The sequence below is a fragment of the Electrophorus electricus genome, chromosome 15 (genome assembly GCF_041902795.1).
Source record: "Electrophorus electricus isolate QZ-2024a chromosome 15, ASM4190279v1, whole genome shotgun sequence".
NCBI lineage: Eukaryota > Metazoa > Chordata > Actinopteri > Gymnotiformes > Gymnotidae > Electrophorus > Electrophorus electricus.
Genome location: NC_137511.1, coordinates 1,087,501 through 1,109,533, shown reverse-complemented (window position 1 = coordinate 1,109,533; position 22,033 = coordinate 1,087,501). Strand labels below are relative to the sequence as shown.

General features: G+C 43.9%; 1 protein-coding gene across 20 annotated transcripts in view; it reads left to right on the top strand.

Annotated features, from left to right (window-relative positions):
- Positions 1–22,033, top strand: part of ank3b (ankyrin 3b) — a 121,114-nt gene that overhangs the window by 37,395 nt on the left and 61,686 nt on the right. For 14 of the 20 annotated variants that reach the window (XM_081697722.1, XM_081697723.1, XM_035533851.2 and 11 more), the window contains exon 1: positions 16,237–16,398. The exons of 2 other annotated variants lie outside the window; for them this stretch is intronic. In XM_081697722.1, the coding sequence (XP_081553848.1) occupies positions 16,252–16,398 (147 nt within the window). In that variant the 5' untranslated portion in view covers positions 16,237–16,251. Of the gene's footprint in view, positions 1–16,236; positions 16,399–22,033 lie in introns of those variants that run through there. 4 more of the 20 variants (XM_081697703.1, XM_081697702.1, XM_081697707.1 and 1 more) reach the window with 2 other exon arrangements.

Sequence of the window (22,033 nt, the reverse complement as noted above, 5' to 3'; positions counted from 1 at the left end):
GCGATCCGGGAGGGCGTGTTGGGCGGGCGTGCGTGCGTGCGGTCTGGGGAGGGGGCGTCGTATTTCTGGTACATTCCTTTGTGTTTGCAGTGGTGGTCCCGGACACCAGCTCACGCACGGCGTCCAGGTCAAAGCTACAGTTTGGGCAGATGCTCCCTTTTGTCTGGAGCGATGGGCTGGTTTTGGAGAGGGAGCAGAATGGGGGAAGTGTCACCTGTTCTCCAGGATGCCTGTGGCACTGCAGTGAGGGGGCTGCAGCCTCTTCAGGCAGTACAGACTTATTTAGAGGAGTAGCGTGAGCATGCTGGATGTGGAAAATATAAGGGCTCCTGTGTGCTGATATTTTTTGGGGGCTTTTGTGAAATTTTCTAGAATTTGGGTTATTGGGTATTGTTTACAGCTCAGTCTGGCTGTGATTGGTCTTTGCTGCACTTTATTTCAGAGCAGAATATCCTTCATGGCACGGGACATGATTTTTAAAGCTCTTTTTTGCTTTAATCACATTTATTCACATTTCTTCATCTTGATTGCTGGTATTATTTTAGCTGTAGTCCAGTAGTGTGTGTGTGTGTGTGTGTGTGTGTGTGTGTGTGTGTTCACTGAGATGGAACCTCCGCTGTATGGCTTGTGTAATCAGTCTGGGAAGCATTGAATGCGTCGGTCTCAGGGGAGCTGGCCAGGCGTGCTCCATGGGGCTTTCTGAAAGCCCTTCTCCCCTCGCACACCCTCCCCTCTCCCCTCACACACCCTCCCCTCTCCCCCACACACCCTCCCCTCACACACCCTCCCCTCTCCCCCACACACCCTCCCCTCTCCCCTTGTGCCCTTCTGTCTGTCCTTCTCCACAACCCCTACCTGTCTACTGATCTGCATCCCAGTACAAAGTGTCCTCCCAAACCCCAACACCAGCAGTGTGTCTGGTGCTTGGCTCCATCACCCCCACCCTCCAACTCCCAGCAATCAGCACATAGGACATGTGTGTGTGTGTGTGTGTGTGTGTGTGTGCGTGCGCGCGCGCGTGCGTGCGTGTGTGTGTGTGCGTTTTTTTATGGGAGTCCTTTTGTTGATAGCCTTGTGCGCTGGCAACAATTTAGGGAGACATCTTTGCTGTTTTTGCTATGTAAAGCAGCATCTGCGTGTTCCAGAGACGAGCTCTTCCTTCAGGATAATTTTTTTATTTGTTTGTTTTTAATTTTTGTTTGTCAGTGATAGGAGGGTGTTGTTTATTCTTGCACCCAGCCCAGACTAAGAGCACGCTCGTTGCTCCGCTCAGAGACTCAGGGGGCTGCTCAGGGCCAGCGGCGTGGCCATCACGGCTGTTCAGGGTCATGCACCATATCCAGTGCCAGTAACAGTTCTAGCCTACAGCCACAGCCTAATCTACAGACTCCGAGCATGCAGGACCCAGACGGTCCCGTGGGCACACCGGCATTGCGCACTAGAGTGGTGCGCAGCGGCAGAAAAGGTGAGGTAGCTGCAGTGAGACTTTGCTGAAAGGATTTGTCTGGGGTTTTTTGGTGTTGTTTTTAAACTCATTTGAATGGATATGGTGTGGACTCCTGGGCTCCAGACTGTCCCATGTACAGAAGTCGCAAATCAGCAGTCTTTGTCTTAATTGTGTGCCACTCACACAGCTACCGTGACCTCTGTTACATAGCTGTGTGTGTGTGGGTGTATATCCGCGCTCGCTCTACCACAACCTGACCTGCATCAGGTTCCCATCAACAGGTGCTGGACCTCTTGCTGTTCAGTGTTCAAGGTCAAACATCCCAGTCCACGAAAGCAGAAGAATAAAACCAAATGGGGGCTTGCATCCTTCGTTCTGGAAACAGTCGTTGTGATCCTAATACAATGCTATTTGGTATTAGCCAAGTAGAGCTGTGGCCAAGGAGAGCCAATGCCCTGGTTTGAGTTGCTCTCATGTATGGATCTTTATAGATGATCCGTATCACTGATGGAAGAAGCCATGTTAATGATCTCGCCCGCCAGACTGCCTTGCATCATAAATACAGGGAGACCTGTTAGAGCCCAGCGTTGCTGTGAGTAGTTCACGTTCGTATTTTTAGTTCTTTTTAACCTCAGGAGAATTGGATCGTGTGCTGTGTATGACTACAGCAGCACGCGGCAGGAATGCACCGTGCCACGAGTTCTCATTGTAGCCCAGCTGTTTAACTGGAGCTCGACGTGGTTGGAGAAGGAGCAGGCGTGATGTGAGACGTAACGCGAGCGCGGTGGATTAGCAGCCGCCCGCGTCATCGAGCGTTTAGTGTCAAGGCGCACGTGCGTGCCTGTCGTGCGCAAGGAGAAGAAATCCATACCCTGGCGTGCTGTGCCTGGCTCTTGGCAGCCCCGCGTCGCCTTTTTAGTGGCCAAACGAAAACAAATAGGCTAGAAGCTGTCTGCTGGAATATGTGTGCGCGCATGCATGCGTGTTGGCACGTTGGGTGGTCTTACAAGTTTGCATTCGGTTGCGTTATTCGTGTTGCTCGTTCCTCAGGTCATTGCGGTTTCGCAGAAGTATCGTAATCGCTCGTGTTCCTTGCACAAGCTGTTCCCCACCGTAGACTCCGTCTTGAGCTGTACCACGGTCATAAATCTAATGTTGCGTCTGCGTTACAGTTTCAGTTTTGATGTAGAGGTTTATTGTTCTGGCTCGTAGAAACGTCCTGCTTTGAGGTTTTGGCAACGCGTCGGTTATGAAAGCATATGCCCTTATTTATTTAGTGGTCCTGGCCACAGCTCATTAGCCTTCTGAAACACTCTAAAACCACCCAATAACTAATTCAGCGACGTTTATAATAAATAGTAATATATATGTAATTAGTTTTAAAATCCAAATGTTGTTTTTGTGTACAGTGTAGCTAAAAGCAACAGAATTTAACAAGACGGGTTTGACGGCAATGGATTGGATGGGGTCAAGGTTCATGGGGGTGCGAGAGCAGAAACCCGTGAGCTAAACGTTTTCCTCCAACACAGGTCCAGATACATTAAAATAACGCTACCTCACAACTCTACTAGAAAACTAAACCTGTAGTCTGACCTTTAAAAAGGGTTAATAAATACTGCAGGTAGTTGCTATTGGTGTTGTTTTATAAAAATCTTAAACTGTATAGAGAGACATATAATGCAAATGTATAACTTGGTGATACTAAAGTCATAAGCACTATTTTTATATTGCTGAGCCATTTCATTAATTGATGGTGACCATCCTAATTACTGAGCAGATGTGTGTGTATAAACTATTATACAAAGCCTTATTCTAATAGCTGCCTGAAAACATTTTAATGTTAATTCTTTTGTATGCAAAGTGTAGTTTTTTTAAAACCTCGAACAGCTAAAGGGCACAGAGAGGATTCAAAGCCCTCACCTCGTGTGTTTCTAATGGGACAGGGGCTGCACACTTTTCCTGGATAAGTCAGTTCTGTGCAGATGTATGTGAAACAATATCGTTCACTCGTAATCTTGGATGTAGTGTTCTGAATGTAAAACTCAGTGTGTAGCTGGCAGCTGGCATGACTGGCCCAGTTCACTGTGAGAGATCCAGAATGGGTGAGTAGGGTGATGCTGAAGAGGAAAACACTGAACCCTCAGCGTTCCTCCATTCTCCCCTCTCACCTCCCCCTCCTTTCTGCTGCCCTCCCTGTACCTCCTTATTCACCCTCACCGTGCATGGATGGAGTCTGGCTTTGTTCCTCTTTACAGGACTGGTGAGTGTTGATGTGGGTGGGGGTTCAAGCTCTGGTCACCCACACACCCCCAGTCCCTGGGGCAAGCAAACCAAGCAACGACATTAATCCTGTCACTTATCAAGAACCAGCTTTGTCTTTATCCCCCTCTCCCCTTCCTCTCTCCCTCACTCATGCCCGTCGTCATCATTCCTAAATGAAGAAGACTAATCTTATTCTGAGCAGGCTGCCATCTCTCTTTTTCCAGTCTGGTTCAAGCTTTATTATTTCTCTGTTGTCCTAATGCTGTTGTTCCGTGTGGTCAGAAGGGGAATTAGAACCACTCGTTACTCTCATGTGACTGCCTTGCCCTCATTGTCATTTATTCCCATAATTAACATTTAAATTCTGTCTTTAATGTACTAGCAATGGCTCCCTTCAGCACTGAGAACATTTTTAAAATGGCCATGGGCTTAGTCACTGGGACGCACATTAAAGGTTCATTTGTGCGTTTATCTGCCGGGGTCCGATGAATAGTGCATGGAAAGCTTGTCTGAGGAGGCGATAACAAAACCAGTTTCACAACCACGACCAGGCTGCTTCACTTCTCACTAAAGGAAGCCAGCAGAGACATGTGGAAGGCAGAGAGCAGCCGCCCTCACCCTGGTTCACCATCAAAAACGGTGTATTCCAATGACAAGGAATTCTGCCATTAAGGGAGATTTCAAAGTGTAGGGAGTGAAAACGTTCAAACAGCAAGTATTGAGTAACGGTTTATCACTCTACAAGCAGTTCACATGAAAGTTTACCTGTCAGCCATTGCATGTCTTGTCGAGATTTTCTGGCGAGTCGAGACTGCTAACTGGCAGATTATCGGAGCTATTTTTCTAAAAACTATCACTGATGTGGAAGTAACCTGTTCAGAAAAGTTGCCTTTACCTAGTTAGCTAATGCTAGTTATCCTGAGGAAATATTGGCTATAACAAGCTGTTCAGCCAACGTGAACCACATACACAGGTTAGCATTACATAGATACAGTGCAGTAGTACACTAGCCACATTAGCAAACAATAATCAACTGCAGTTCCTTTGACCCACATCACATGGTTAGTATGCAGGGAATATAAGGACACTACTTAGGAATCCTTTGGAATGGAGTGTTGCTACTGTATCTCCACTGCACTGCTTTCCCTGTCTGCTGCTCTCTTAAATCACAGTTCACACACGGCTGGTATAATGTGAGCTGGCCATTCAGCAGGAACATAAGGTATTAAGAGATAAGAGCTGGCCTTGGGTACCCAAAGCCCCCCCCCCCAACCGAAAAGGGAACAGTAAGACCGATCCCCCCAGGAGACCCTACTGCTGACACATTTGAGCAGCCTGACTTATTCAGTAGATGTTCCCTCCATCCTTCTCCTCCCCCGTGCTCCCCAGTCACCAGCGCTGCTTCGGCAGACCCTGGAACCGCTACAAGAGGGTGTTTGACACTGCAGGACAGAACTCCAGCATCGCAGCTCTGCAAGACTAGTCGCTGGGATGTAATGGTGGTTTTAGAATTCAGAGAATTCCTGCATACTGCAGATAGATAGAGAGGGAGAGAGGCAAATAGAGAGGTAGAAAATAGATGCAAGGATTTCTAAAAACGCTGTGAGCGAGTGATGCCCAGAGGAGCAACAGGACTATGAACGAAGACACAGTGTCCCGCGCGTGTCGCTGGCAGGGGATTATTGCCTGAGTGTGCGTTCCATGGCTGGTTTTATGGCATGTGAGCACCGCACCTCCCACAGCCCAAGCTGCATGTAATCAGACGGTTCAAATTAATGCAAACGAAAGGTCTGCATTTGTGTTTCATTTTTAAGTGCACTCAGATAAATAGTGGGTAGGTCTGGGCCTCAGGTTACAACGTGGTGCTGAGCAAATGTGTGTTGGAAACCCTCCAGAAAGTTTGGAAAATTTGACAGCCAAAGAACTTCAGTTAATCTGTGGAGGCACCGTTTTGTTTGGGAGCTTCTCTTTGCCTAAAAGCAAGTGTTGGTCCAAATGGCAGCGAAACCACCAAAGCTCAGAAACCTGAGAAATGAGACTCCATGTTGGACCCTAAACAAGCTAACATGCTAATGAAGAAGAAGCAACAGATGCTAGTATGGCAGCCAGCCCAGACCAAACTCTGACCACTAGCCAAACAATAAAAGAAGATATCAAATGATGATTTGATGGGCTACCAAATTGTATGATGATTTAATGGGCTCACGTCTCAACAATACAACTTGTACATGGTGAACTGAAAGCAGTCACAGTGTGTATCACAGAAGCTGAAGGCAGAATGAACACCAATCAAGGTGACAGAATCCTGATATCAAAGCGGTTATTGAGGAGAGTGTTTAAAGTGGACTGATGTGTGTTCATTTTTGGAGTAGTGAATTGGGTCAAGATGTCTGCCAGAATGAAGGGACCCATAATTCTCAGTAAGCAATGAGTCATGCTTTTCCCTGAAATCTCTGCTGAGTCCACAACTGACAAAACGTCTTCGCCCAAGTGGTTTTCCTCTCCATTCCAGACCTGCATTACTAGATTATTCACCTGGCCAAACCTCTGCTAATCCATAAGAAAACAGCACACGTTTTTTAAGGAACTAAAGGACTAAAACCAGGAGGCTGCGTGTGTCTGAGATAACAGTGTTAACTCAGTATCTGCCTTTGACGGTCACTTTGCCTCAGTAAAACTGCCTTCCATAATACTTTGTGGGCATGCACAGATGATAGCTAATGTTAACTCTATGTTGTGGCTCACACTACTGACTTTATATTGGATTAAAGTATCTTCTGTAGCGTTGTATATAAAACTAGATTTGTCTGTGTCTCAGTTTGGTTTTGGGTGTTGTGCCAGTTGTCAAGCATGCTGTTCGTCACCATGACGACATGGTTACACTAGCAATTCCTGTAATGTAAGAGGACTAAGTAAACTTGTCAAGCTACAGAAAATAAAAAGCCAAAGTATTTTTTTCTATAATATTTTTAATAATAAAAATAATAATAAATATATATGATTTTTAATACTAAGTTAATACTGCCTCTGCTCGATGTATACCAAGAATGCTTTGATAGGGATCCCTTCCCCTCTTGCTTAACATTACCACAATTATGCTACTATTAAAGCCATCAGCTCAATAATTCTCTTCTTAAAGCTGCAGTCAGTAAGACTTAGAATTTGAATGAGAACATCTATCAGGCCCCGCCCCCTCCACCCTGCTCCAGCCCTGCCCCAAAGCCCCTGCTTTGCATATGGGAGGTTGCTGTGAAATGAAACATTGTTGGACAACAAACAAGCAGAAATAAATCTTTTAAACATTTAACCTTGTTTACAGCAATCTCTACTCGGTAAAATAATTAGTACGTACTTATTTAAGTGCTTAGATGTATGTTTAATAACAAAAACTAATGAATAGTGCTAAATGTGCAGTACATCACTTATGAGAACATTTAGCTGTGAGCACAGGCACACGTAAATATCATGAGAAGCATATACAAAAAACTGATACTGGGCATTTTACAACGATATTTTCAGCAACATCCAAATAAAATGCTAACCAATATCCTTACAAACCGAACCTAACCTGTAGCCTGACTGTAATATGAAACACACTGCAGTGTCACTGTAACCATTACCATCTTAGCTTTGTGGTTAATTTTCTGCAGAAAAATTACGTCAAGCAATAATAATAACTCTTTGTTGGTTCCATAGATCTTTCCACCTTTGAAAAGCTGCTCTGAAATTGCTGGATGGTTTCTTGTCATTGGCATTTAGAAGTGTGGGTGGCTCAAGCTACTAATGTGAGGACATAGTTACAGCAAATATGACAAATGTTAATTTTTAATACAGGTGACCTGCTGCTTCTTTAATAAAGACCTTAAAACTCTACATAAGTAAAGTATTAGCTAAGTGGTTGGAATTCATATGATCTAAAGTGGTTATGCTCTGACCAGATTGCATCTGTACAGGGAAGGTATGGTTTTCCCCAACACAAGGGGCATAACGCACTCTCTGGATTCCTAATGCACAAGCTGAAATCTTAACTAGCGAGGTTATGTCGACACCCATAAGGATTCATCAAGGAACAAGACAGGCAATCCCTGAGGCCTGTATCCTTCTTTAGATCCTTTAAAGTTGTAAAAATGACAGTTTAACCTTTTTTTACCTACCAATTCCATCTTCCTCTTTTCAATTTCAACCATTTCCAACCTCGTCTGGAACAGCGTCTAAGACTTAGGCTTTCTTTGCTCTACTTGGGAAATGACAGAAGTGGACTACATGGACCAAGCCTTATTTCTTATTTCTGGGCAGCTCAAATTAGAACAGGTGTGTTTTGCTGTTTTGCTTCTGTTTATGTTTCTAAAGAAGTGCAAAAACAATATCTCGTGGGCATAGAAAATAGATTTGCAGGAGAATTTAACAGAATAGTCTTGCTCCTTAATTCAAACCCAAAGAGGAAACACACTCCACAAGCAGTACATCACACCAGCTAGGACACAGCCATCATTTTAATTCTAATATTCCCGACACATGCAGTAAATGTAATCACCACAAGGGGTCTCTGTTTCATTGTATGTGGGCGTGTTCAGAAATGATCAGATTTTGGGAAAAGCCGATAAACCTAAATGATGTAATATTTATCCAGATGACTATGTAAATTCAAATAATTGAAGATCCCTACTCACTATTTGTTTTTTGGTGGTTAAACACTGCATTGCCTGCTCGTGGAACAACCAAATCTGTGACATTTCCAAGTGGCTGAAAGAATTTACTTTTTACTTTGCTCTTGAAAAGACAAGATGCTTCACATACACACAAAAAAAAACACCATCATAAGTTTTGCAAAATTTGGAATGCTTTCTACAATGTCACAATAACATCTATAATGGCAGATGGAGTGAACTGTTTGCTTTTTGCCGCCTTTTGTATCTGTGTGTTAACTTATAGTGTTCCGTATTGGAATTGCACATATTATGATTGATTGCAAAACACAATAAATAAATGCTTAACAAAACTAAGTCTGAGAGAAAAATGATGACAAAAATGACATTAGCCATTACTTTTGGTACTCTGCCTACTTACCCATAACTGGGGACTCATCATCTCAGAAATATTCAACAAAAAAAGATTTTTCTAGATTTGTTTTTTGGGCAGGAGACTGTGATAAATGAAGACTGTGGTAGATTCAGATCATAACCCTTGTCATGTGAGCACATCCTTCCTTCAAGATACATGGGATCAAGCACCTCATCTTTTCAATATGCTTTTTAGAGGATAGCACAGGTGTGGGAATGACGTTACTCTGGCTGGTGTGGGAATGGTGTTACTCTGGCTGGAGTGAGAATGACGTTACTCTGGCTGGAGTGAGAATGACGTTACTCTGGCTGGAGTGGGAATGACGTTACTCTGGCTGGAGTGGGAATGACGTTACTCTGGCTGGAGTGGGAATGACGTTACTCTGGCTGGAGTGGGAATGACGTTACTCTGGCTGGAGTGGGAATGACGTTACTCTGGCTGGAGTGGGAATGACGTTACTCTGGCTGGAGTGGGAATGACGTTACTCTGGCTGGAGTGGGAATGACGTTACTCTGGCTGGAGTGGGAATGACGTTACTCTGGCTGGAGTGGGAATGACGTTACTCTGGCTGGAGTGGGAATGACGTTACTCTGGCTGGTGTGGGAATGACAGAGGGCACAGTAATGCCGTCCTTCGTACAAAGCAGCACCTTGTTTGCTCCCAGCCACGGGTGGGTTTGGCATCATCAGCGCTATAACCAGCAAACCTCTGATGACAAGGCAGCTGCTTTTCTGTCCCTGTCTGTTCTTTATGTTGCATGGTTTCCACAGGGGTATTTGTTTTTACGTAATACAGTGATCTTTCACTTAGCTAGTGTTTATCTGTTATGATATGTTATAAGCCCAACACAGTCTCTGACTTTAGGAAGAGAGAGAGAGAGAGAAAACAGGAAATGGCCCAACTGACTAATCCCATGCAGCGTGTTCAGTTGTGCTAGCTGTCCCTGGGCAGGGTGAGCTAGAGACCCACATGGCCCTCATTCTGGGCTTGGTCTTCATTAACTTCCTGTGATAAGCTGTAGGATTCACTGTAATCATATACCCCAGTGTACAGTGTCCTATATTGCAATTCACTGTTCCCATGTGAAGGAAGACACTACACTCATTTCTCTGGTTCACCTGACCTGCTACAATATCCTGTCATTACCCTTGATGATAGCAGTAAGGCTCCTTTGTACATTTTGATATAGTACTGCCAGTATTTCTGTGGCAAAAGCCACACTTTACAGATCTGTGTTTGCACCAGTGAAAATGTGAGATTCCTCCAGCTGTGCTTTCCCGTTGTGCTGTCTACCTTGTGCCTATATGCCCCAACCCTAACGCTTGTGTTTGGACATTACGTGTGTGAAGGCAAATATCATTAAAGCGGTCTTAAAGTAACACCTGTATTCCTTTTTTGATTTTGTCAGGACTTCTCCACTCGGTGTCATGCATGCACACTACACTTGAAGTGTCAGTATGCTCATGGCAGGCGTGGTAATATTCGAGCATGTGTCTGTGCATGTGCGTGCGTGCATGTGCACCCAAGTTGACAGTCGTAACTATTTGAACATACCACCTTGGACATAGAAAGAGAAATTCTAACAAGGGTTCTTGATGTAGCCAGAGCTCAGAAGGCGCGTCTCCTCGTCCCATGTGCCCCATGCAGCCCGTGGAAGAAACCTCACCATAACAGACAGCTGTGACTATACTCCCTGCCCCCTAGAGCTCGCATGCTGGCTTTGACATCATAGAAAGAACAGAACCTGCAGCCATAGCTCATGTGGGATGGAGCTTTCTGGTAGCGTCATTCTTCTTCTTTCTTTGAGACATGTGAAGGCGATGTGAAGTGATGTTCCTTCAGAACGGCTCAGAACGACACCTCCCTTACATATGTTGAGGCTTTGATATGGATTTTACAACACAGTGGTTCCTTAAACTCTCGCTCATATCTGTCAGAAATGCAGAGTCAGCTTCACCATGATGGCGTAATAGAGCATGTCTGAGCTCCTGACCTCTCTCTCTCTGTTCATTCCTGCCGTTTGAGAGAAAGGGAGTGGCATTCCTGAATAAGCCATGGTGGAAGGTCAGACAGGGTGAACAGGACAAATGTGATGCTTTTCTAGTGCCACCATGACACTAATGAAATAACTTTAATTGTGGTAAAGAATTTCAAACAGCTGCTATGAAGTCACTGAGTTGAATTTATTTATAGTAACTGATCATTTTTAAGTCAGATATTTCATTATTTATTTTTTATGATTGTTTACAAACATTTCTCAATACTGAGTTCATTTTTGCCAAACACTTCACACAGTTCTCATGAACTCATCAACCTTTACCTCAAACAGCAGTTAACCTCACAAGAATGTAATGCACAACACTGCTACAACATTTCACGCATGGCTCAAAATGAACTCATTTTACCAGAACATTAGCACAAGTTCTGTCAACTCCTACACATCATCCTTCACTGCTGTCAGCTAACGTTACATGATGTGTCATTTTGTCTTTGATATTTTATATAATCCAACATGTCATAGCAAAACAAAACAGCAGGATAAGTGGCATACATAACTGAAAGAAAGCCACTTTTTTGCAGGGAGCAGTGACAGAATAAAGACAAAACCATGGGAAATCCAACAAGGCAATAAAATCTACATACATTCCCTATGACATAAATAGACCATACATGACGCGTCCTTCCCTGCATTTCAGTTTTTTTACATTCTGTTACACACATTTGTCAGGACTTGTAATTATTTACCAGTGCTCTCTATTCCTGAAGCCCACAGAGGAATGGTTTTCCTCATGGAGGTGGAATGCATATGACCACCATCCACATACTCCAATGTTCCTCCTGGATGCAATGACCGCTGGACACCATGACATATCTGCAGAGACCTGCAGGAATGGATAAGGTTTTCCAAGCATTTCTATCCCAAGATATATCATGGATGAGAACTTGTGGATAAATCCCAAATACAGGGTTGAATATTTCATAGTTCATATTTGTGCATATGTATATATGTATGAGTGCATGCAGACAACAAAAGTACTCGGAGTATAAACATTGCTGTCTGGTGATAGTCTTTTTTCAGCCAGCGTGTTAATGGATATTAGGGTGTTTTTGTGTTAGTGTTCTGATGGTCTGAGCTGGTTTTGAGAGTTTAGGAACAGGTTTGGTGCCTTTAGTGTGTTTTGGGGGTGAGATTTAACAGGTGTGCACAATTGCAATTGCAAAGAGAACTGCATGAAGAGTTTTGAAAAGCAAATTATAACAAATTGTAAAAACTGTAAGATTCTTCAGGACTCTAGCAATAGTCTTTAACATTTTAAAATGTAGTGTTTTTGTCCAACACTCTATCTGTAATTTCTCTGTGTTTCATGGTGTTTTTTGTTTTTATGGTCACGGGTAATGTCAACCATCACAGTGTCCTGCTCATCACTGTAAATTCCACTGCTTCTCCCTGTGCAACATAATCATTGGACTCCAGGACAGAAATGTGAAAATAGAGACTTTACCACTCAATAGTCCCCCTTCAGAATGCACTCCTTACTCACTAGTAAATCCAGCCAGGAGACGCCACTGCTGAGCTGAGCAGTGCTGGCTGCACTCTCATCCAGCCTCTCACTGACAGACCACGATTTATGATGTGATTGATGATAACAGTATCAGCCCTGATCTCCTCGGGGACGACAGTTCATCTTCTACCTCTTCCTCTTCCTCTCTCTGCACCTCTTCCTCTTGCTCTTTAATTTTTTAATTTTTAATGCCTGTGTACATTTAAAAAAAATAATACTGGCATATGAATATATGCCGTCTCAGTCAGTTTTGTTTGGTTTTGAATTTAGCTGAACAAGTTCTGCAAAACACAGTTTTGCTGAAGGCTGAGTTTGAGTTAGAAAATAATTCCTGAGCTTCAAGGTTATTCTACACAATGTGTGCTAAAACTGATTCATGGTGCTGTTAGGCTGTCTGAAGAGTTTTGTAAAACTGAATTCAAAATTGAAAAACGCTTGTTAACAATTATATTTAAGAAAAACTAATGAAAACTTAGTAAAATGATGAAAGCATGTTTGAGTGAACAGACATTGGTTGTTATATGGTGCTCTATAACAATGTGATGTCTTTTTAGTGATGAAAACACACAACTTTTCTTCATTACACAGGTTGACCTTCCATTTCATCAGCAGGGTAGAAAATGTTTTTTAAAATGTGCTGTTGTGTTTGAGTTCTAAAGTCTTACCAAGCAGACCGACTTAATTAAGATGAATCTACTGTTAGCTAGAGACAGAGCTCAAATGAGACAGAAGGTGTGTTTATAGGTGTTTTAGTTTCCTTAAATTACATCCTCCTCAGAGTCCAGTGGACATATGTGGGTCAGCTTGGTTCATGTTTTCAGGTGTGTGGTGAGCGGTACTGTTTATATGTGCATGTGTATTTTAGTACGGTCCTCTAGAGAGCCAGCTACTTTTCTATATGTGTGTGTGTGTGTGTGTGTGTGTGTGTGTGTGTGTGTAAGTGTGGCACTTTTTGTCTCGTACATATTCTACACACTGACACTTTTCAAAAGAGGTACAGGAAAGCAAGAATCTCACATGGTTACAGGCAGACACTCACTCTGAACTGTTTGCCAGTAATAGACTACCAATCTGCATCTAATTCCCTCTTCAGTCTTGACTTTATAAAAAATTGCCTGTAAAGTTTCTGCCTGTTTGCTTTGCACTGATTCCATCAGTTATGCTTTACTGTTCCTTAGCAGCAACGGGAACGCCTTACTACCGACGGACCAAACAGCTGAACCCAGCAGCCAGCCAATCACGTGTGTGCATTAAGAGCAACCCTATACCTCTTGTAAATGGATAGCCACTAGAATCTGATGTAGGAGCTTTATCGATTTTACTCTGGAACTGGAAAGGTATCCCAGTCTAGTTCACCTCCATGGTTAGCACTCCGTGTTGCATCTGTGTTCTGGAAGATGCCAGCCATGTTCTGGAGGGGTGGGGTTTATTGATCCGGGTTTAGAGATTGGGTTTATGGCATGTCTGTTTAGTTATCTATGTAATCATGGTTATGGATACCATTAACATTTAAAACATATACATATAAAGAGTCTATTGATCACTTAGATTAACTATTTTATGGGGTTCCATACTAGCGTGAGTAACAGTTCTGCACAGAGTGCGCATTTCTCATGTAATGGTGAGACGTTTCCTGAGAGTGCTCGCTGAGACTCAATTGAGCTTATTCTTCAGCTAGTGGGGAAATGAGTCAATAAATCATCAAAGGAAGAACTGTAATGCTATCATTTGCTTAGTGAAGTAAAAGAGACAAAGAGAGAGAGACAGGATCTTGCGTGCTCAGCATGGCAAAATGTGTGTGTGTGTGCGTGTGTGTGTGTGTGTGTGTGCGTGCGTGTGTGCGTGTGTGCGTGTGTGTGTGTGTGCGTGCGTGCGTGCGTGTGTGCGTGTGTGTGTGTGTGTGCGTGCGTGCGTGTGTGTGTGCGTGTGTGTGTGTGTGTGCGTGCGTGCGTGCGTGTGAGTGTGTGTGTGTGTGCGTGTGCGTGTGCGCGTGCGCGTGTGTGTGTGTGTGTGTGTGTGTGTGTGTGTGTGTGTGTGTGCGCGTGTGTGTGTGTGTGTGTGTGTGTGTGTGTGTGTGAGTGTGTGTGTGTGTGTGTGTGTGTGAGTGTGTGTGTGAGTGTGTGTGTGTGTGTGAGTGTGTGTGAGTGTGTGTGTGTGCGTGAGTGTGTGTGTGTGTGTGTGTGTGTGTGTGTGTGTGTGTGTGTGTGTGAGTGTGTGTGTGTGTGTGTGTGTGAGTGTGTGTGTGAGTGTGTGTGTGTGTGTGTGTGTGTGTGTGTGTGTGTGTGTGTGTGTGTGTGTGTGAGTGTGTGTGTGTGTGTGTGTGTGAGTGTGTGTGTGTGTGTGTGTGTGAGTGTGTGTGTGTGTGTGTGTGTGTGTGTGTGTGTGTGTGTGAGTGTGTGTGTGTGTGTGTGTGTGAGTGTGTGTGTGAGTGTGTGTGTGTGCGTGATATCCTTCCCCTTATTTTGCCATTGAAGTCAAAATAAAGGAGAGTGATGGTGGTTGCAGTGACATGCAGCATCCTTCAGTACAGCACAGAAAAATACCCCCCAGAGGGCTGATACATTTATGCTTCTGTCCCTGGAGGAGCAATGCCCTACAGTCAGTGGCCACACATACACACATCCATCTTACCATATTGCTGAAGTCGTTGTACTTTAGTTCCCCTTTGCACTCAGTTACAGCATATAGCTGACACTTTTATCCAAAGCAACTTATAATTATGATTGAGTAAATGAGGGTTAAGGGCCTTGCTCAGGGGCACAGCAGTGGGAACTTGGCAGTGGTGGGACATGAACCAGCAACCTTCCTATTACAAGTCAAGCACCTTAAACACTGAGCTACCACTTGCCCACATATTGGTTTCTTGACTTCGCTTAAACAGCATCTACACTCAAAGCTTTCTACAGCCTTTAGAACAAAGCACGCAGCATTTCCAGAGAATGGCAGGCTTGCTGCTAACTCTGGTCTTGGTCTCCGTAGCTCTCTCCTCACAAACACAGGTGAGAGATTATACTGGTAATGTCATTATCAAATCTCAAAACTCTAATCCGCTACTGGCATCCCTCCTGCAGTGACAGGTCGGTTGCTATGGCAACAAGGTCCTTCTGAGAAAGTACTAAATGTAGCACATCTTTCATCGCCTGAGCAGACACCTGGTACCAGACCGAGGAGCGTGAGTGGTGTCTAGATGTTTTGGTCGGGCTCAGCCTTGTGATCTGAACCGGCTGCTGGAATATGTTTGCCACCATGTTTGCATACTCCTCCCTGACACTTTCCTATTGCTGCTTATGGGAGGAGCAGTTTGGACTTTACAACTACAACTGTCCCATGACAACACGCACTCGGTTTCACTAATGAATAAATGGGTTGAAGACCCATTTACATTGTTCTGAAAGTACACACTATTATATTATAGTAGTATTATAGTGTAATTCTGACCTGCATATTGGGATATTTTACTATAAGAGGTGCTGGCTCAGTCCCTCCTGTTTCTTTATAAGCAGAATTGAGTAGTGTAGTTCATTTTGAAATCCAGGATGAATTACTGCATTGATTTGGTTAATTAAACTGTCGTCTGGCAAGGCATGCAGGGAAGGAGGTTAAAAGTGTGTGTGTGTGTGTGTGGATGGTGGGGGGTGGAAGGTTATGTTGTCACTGTAAACAGATTCCGCTGCTACTTTTCCTTATGAAAGAGAGAGAGAGAGAGAGGAATGAGGGTCGGTGTGGACCAACTCTGCCACGCCGTTAATACCAGGGGGAAAAGCCCCCAAATCCCCCTAAAGCCGACCTACTGCTCTCCAGCATGGCTGACTGGCTCCCAACAGTGACAGAGGTCTGGGCTGCGCGCGCCCGCCTGCTTGAGCTGGAGCCTCACAGAGCGCAGAGGGAGCAGGAGGGAGGGGACTGGAAACAGCTGAGATGCAGGTTGACAGTCAGGCTCGCTGGGACAGACCTCTGCCTGGGAGGCCCAGCGCTGCGCTAACCCCACCACTATTTCCGTCGCCCCCTTCGGCAGATCATGATTACACTCGTCCGGGATCGACGCCGCTAGTGCCTACGAATATGGTAAGTGCCGGAGCCTGGAGAAGTACCCGTGCCCATCCCCCCCCACCGTCTCGGGCCCTGGACTTAGCTGAGAGGAGAGAGTTGCAGCCAAGAGGTAGCTAGCTGTGCTAGCATTCTGCCTTGTCACTGCTGTGGAGGATGAGGTAGCCCTGCTGGCGGTGCCTCCGCGAGGGAATGGGAGAGCGTCTCGCATCCCTCACGTTGCCGAGCATCTACCGAGCCGACTGGCCGGGACGCGCCTTGCACTACTGCCTGGCCTTCTTCAGAAAGGTATTATTAGCTCTGACTTAACCTTCTGTGCTGTGCCCTGGGATTGAGCTGATTGAATACTCGAGTTTCACTCCAAGCTGCAGGGGGCAAAATGGCAGTGGAGGAGGAAGAGGAGAAGCTAGTGTTCGTAAGTGCTGATTTAAAAAAAACAACAACTTGGGTCGCTGAACAGGGCCGCATGAACTGGTGGAGGGGTGGTAGAGCCTCACGGATGGACGGGGTCTGTGAGGAGAGACCGCGTGACCGCATGGCTATGTGTAGTTGGACATTTACAGGAATGGCGTAAGACTTTAACACAGCACTGCGCCGACCGGTTGGTTCAGTGAGGGAGTGTGATGGAGCTTACTATCTCGAGATAGAAGGAGCTTAGCATCACAGATGCCTTGGTTTCAAATATGAGGTTAACTCGGCTTTAACCTACTCATGGTGTCCTCTGATTGGTGGAGCAGGTTTCTGCAGTCTTTGTTTCAATATGGTTTGGGTCGTATAATGCACCCATTTAGTAAAATGTTACTAACGAAAAGTAAGTGCAGCATGACGCATGGCTTTTAAGAGGCTTTTTTGGTGAGTGTGTTTTGTGATTGGTGCATGATGTGAACCCACCAGGTGTGCGCGACCTTGCACCAGTACAGGGATATCCTGTTCATGCCTGGACCCAAGCCATATCTCTAAAGTCAACCTCCATGTAACCCCTCAAGCCCTATGATCTATTAATCAGATAGTTCTAGATGTTCCATAGTCCTTGTTGAGGTTAAGGTGACCAGGCTTTTCTGTGGCTGCTACAAAACTGTGGAGCAGTCTCCCATGTTTCAAAAGATGGTCCCGCACAATAGATATTTTTGAGTCAAATTTATAAACCTGTTTATTTTCTCAGGCATTGGGGTCCTTTTAAAGATTGTGCTTTCAGACAGCTGTTCTGTCGTGGTTCTCTCTCTTCTGCTGTCAGCTGCTTTGTGTTTTAATTGGCTATTTTATTATCCTGGTTACATAATTTTAGCTTATTGTGCAGTTTGAAGTCTTTTGAAGTGCTTGTTTTTAGTTTATCTCTTTTATTTCTTTAAATCTATGTTTCATTTGAATTGATCTCATTTTGCTGCACTTCGGTTGATATCTGCTGCCTTTGAAATGTGCTACATAAATAAAGTTGGTGATGATAGTTAATAAACAACACAGCCTGCAACAGGAAATCATAGTCGAGTCCAATACTACAAAGATTAAGCATTTCTGTTCTTTCACTTAATGGCTATCGGATATTATGAACATGGTAGTATGTAGAGATGATGTCTGTCCTTCATAGCAGCTTTGATATACAACTTCCCTTTTCTCACATGAGAGCACGAAGCATGAATAGACATCTTAAATAGACATATTAAATAGGTTACTATTTAATCTATTCTATATAGGCTTTAATCATAACATAGACTCTGTTGTATGATAAAAGGGAGAGCTGTAGAGAAGGTTTTTTTTTACCAAGATTATTCAGTGTAGAATTAAAACAGTATGTCACCTAAAAGAAACTGACATGACTAATGACTGCAGTCAGTGGGAGTAGCATAACATCATGTGCGGGAAATAATGCTTAAGTCCCCACTAGGTTGTATTCTTTATTAGCTACATTAGTACCTCTGGAAGATGCATTACAGAGGAAGAGAGCCTCAGAATGTGCGCTTGTCATAGTCAGTCATTAAGACGGACATTTCCCAACCATGCCCTGCATACAGTACCACCTCACAGAATGTGTCAGTCTTAAAGGTGCTTTCACCTAATGGTTTATGCTTCAATTCAAATATAAATAGTGAAAGCTGGTATCCTATACATGAATTGATTTACAAAACAAAATGTATATATAAAATTTAAAAATTAATAACATTTCATTTTAAATTAATTTTACCACCTCAGTCTTTAGAACTTCAGTCTCCCATGCTACTTATATGTAACATAGCTGAGATTTCAAGCATCATAGTTGTGTGTGTGTATGTACGTATGATGTGTAGCAATGTAATGCCAGCCTGCAGCATTATCTCTGGGTCTGAACAGATCTCTGAAATGTTCTTCTCATTGGCGACACCCAGTCTGTAAATGGAAATGGTATGGCTGTCCGAGGTGTCACTCTGGAGTGTGCAGCCCTGGCTCAAATAATAGCACTCATCCAGGTCCTTAGAACTGGGCCCAGTGTTGACAGGAGAAAATTGATATTGGCAGAAGAAATTTGATAAGAGAAATGACAAATACATGTTTTTGACGTGTTTTATTTATAATAATGTAGACATCCTTTGAATACTGAGCATTCTAGGTTAACTTGCTATTCAGACATGTAATCATGTAATCATGCACTCCGAGGGTTATATGCCAGTGAATTGTGGGCGGGGAAAGAAAAATGGAGCATATGGTCTAATATTCCTTCATTTTCACCATGCTGTGTGAACCAAATGAAAAACAATGGTGTGGGTGGCATGAGGTAGGAATGTGTGTGTGTGTGTGTGTGTGTGTGTGTGTAGATATGTGTCGGTGTGAGCAGGACGTAAAGCTTTTTACACTGAGCTGTCCTCCAGTCCATGCTGACCTCAGGGAGAGGACACTACGCCCCTCCTTATGAGTTCCCTCTCTGGGAGGCTGTTGATGACTACAGCAACGTCCCCTCACACTCTGCTTCCACCTCTCACATTCACATTCAAACGGGGTCTAAACATCAAGCCTGACCACATGGTTTCCTGTGAGGTCAATCTTTGGGCTAAACACTGTATTACACAAACAAGATTACTATTGCCATTTTCCCACCAGGCAGCATGGATGTTTTCACAGTTCGTGTGCATACAAGCTCAGTACAGACCAGTACGCAGGCCAATTTAGCCTGCATCCAAGGGACTTCCACAGGACAGAACTGAAAGTGAAAAATGATTCATTAGTTTTGTATTGATTATATACTTATAAATCCTCAAGGACTCCTGACCTTGAGAGTGAAATTGATGGCCTGTGGGGTCTTTGAGGAGACTAGGCCGGAGAAGATAAAGTGTAAACCCCAGGAGGGAAGGACAAATGCCTCTACGTTTTATGAGTCTGGTCCTTTCAGAAGACAGACTCTAGTAATGGAGAAAGAGAGAACGAGAGAGAGAGAGAGATCTTCAAAGCAGAACACCCACACACTGCAGTGGATTACCCTCCACTGAAGATAGTGAGAGTGACATTTTTATGCTACTTTTGGGAATGGTGATGCAAAGTCCAGCTGTGGATCAGAGTGACGTTTCTATCTGATTAGTAAATACTCTTTTGGGAGACGGATCGGACTAAAAGCAGCCGTGGAAACAAGATCCACCACTGGGAGTCGCTGGGAAGTGCGTCACAGATAAGAAAACGTGGCCGTGGAGCTTTACGTTACCTATATGCAGTAAATAGTTATCCCCATTGTCCGTGTTGAAATGTGGATGTGACTTTTCAGTGCAGTCGGAATACGTGTTCATGTTCATGTGTCTGGGTGTGCGGGAAGTATTACTAAGATACAGCACTGCTGCAGTAGCAGAACGCGCGCGCGCCCCCTCCTCCCTCTCCATGGCAAGAGGCTGACCACACCTTTTCCTCAGCCACAGCGGAAACCAGAAACCCCGATGCCTGTGGATGCTTTTCACGCACTGATGAAAGGATCATTACAAATGCAGCTTCAAACACCGATCGCTTCAAATATCAAATGTTCACGTTACTGTGCGGCATCTCCCCTTCCGCGAATAAAGTTCTCACGTGTGCAATGTTGCCGCCCTTTCCAGATGCGCAGTGAACACACGTTGAAATTCCCCCTTCATAATCTTTCCCTCCCACCAAAAGTAGTATTTAATTAGGATAGTAAAACTAATTTTTATATTCTCTTTGTTTTTTAAGGATATGTTGTTGGTTTTGTAAGTACCGTATATTTGTTAACGATATGCCGACCATTAATCAATATTGGTATATTAATTTTGCCGGGAAACCCAGCTGTAGAGCATTTGAATAAATGTCCTGTTTAGTCTGCTACAGGCAGACCAATCGGCATGCAGGAGTCTACTTGTGACCAGATAGATATAACGTATTTGTAGGACATGACTGGCGTGCTCAAATGTTCGTTCTCTTGCAAGGTTGTTAATTAAAAGTGAAGTTAACGGTCTATGTGGAGATGCATCGTCATTTGGTACAACGCCTTTAGAGCAGCCGATAACGGAAAGCTGTTACGACTGTTAGTGGGGCAGAGCTGTGTCGGAGTGTCATTCCTGTACTGTGTGAATGGGGCAGCTGGTTTCCATTGTCCTGACTACGCAGTAGAACCGTTTCATGACTAACATCTGATGTTTTGGCATGGTGGTGTGAGGACAATTAAAAAAGCCTATTGCTATTATGTTCTATCGTTTATTTCATTGTGTTTTGCATCCTTTGGAGGTGCGTGAAGGCAACATAAACATGGAAGTTACACTGAATGACAAATCGCGCTGTGGAGAGGTAGCGACTGGTCTGTTGATAATCGTTGCGACGGCGGAGAGTGAAGAGTTGTGAGCTGTCCAGCCCAACACAGGGATCTGGAGACTAAGTGGCTAGCTGCCTAACTTAACACGCTTCCCACTAACTTGGTTTTATCTTCAACTAGCCTCTAACTGGCTAAATGTTAGTGGGACGGGAACTAGATAGTTAGCTAACTGCTAACACGCTTTTTTGCTTCAGTTTTACATTTAGTTGGTTACGTAACTGGCTAATTTCCTTTAAAAAGTTAAAGATAATAAGACCAAAACGTCACAACTAGGAACAATTTAAATCGCACCGTTTTAAAACTACCAGGACTGTGCCATCGTACCACGATATAATGTAATAAATAGCTCTTTCCATGTGGATATTTTTATGTAAACTATTTTTTGTTGTTGATTTTACAGAATATCTATTGTATGTGTCGTTACCTGGATATGAAATTGCCTGTACATGGAATATGATATTGGTCATATCACATAGTCTGGCAATTTCACATGCCTCACTTCTCATGTGCTTAAAAGCTCATGTTTCGTGTGTTGATCTTTTTTTTTTTTTTTTATATATCTTTGAGTTAGGCATTCAGGACACCAAGTCCTAGAGGCCAAAGTACTGCCTTGTTTAATGTTTCCCTGCTATAGCAGACCTATTTCCAGGCATCAGTTTGTCATAAAGCCCTTTGGGGTGCTAAACTGGTTAAATCAAATGTGTGACCTTTCAGGGTAAGAGTTGCTCTTGCCCACACTGGGTAAAGCCAGCCATGCTGGGCATTTACCTTCTGGAAGTCCTCACCATCTGTCTTCTCCTATGCCCAAAGAGTTGAGGAAGAGCCTACATGCTCCGTAGAATCTAAACTCTTTATGTTGAGAGTGCAGATTTGGATTAT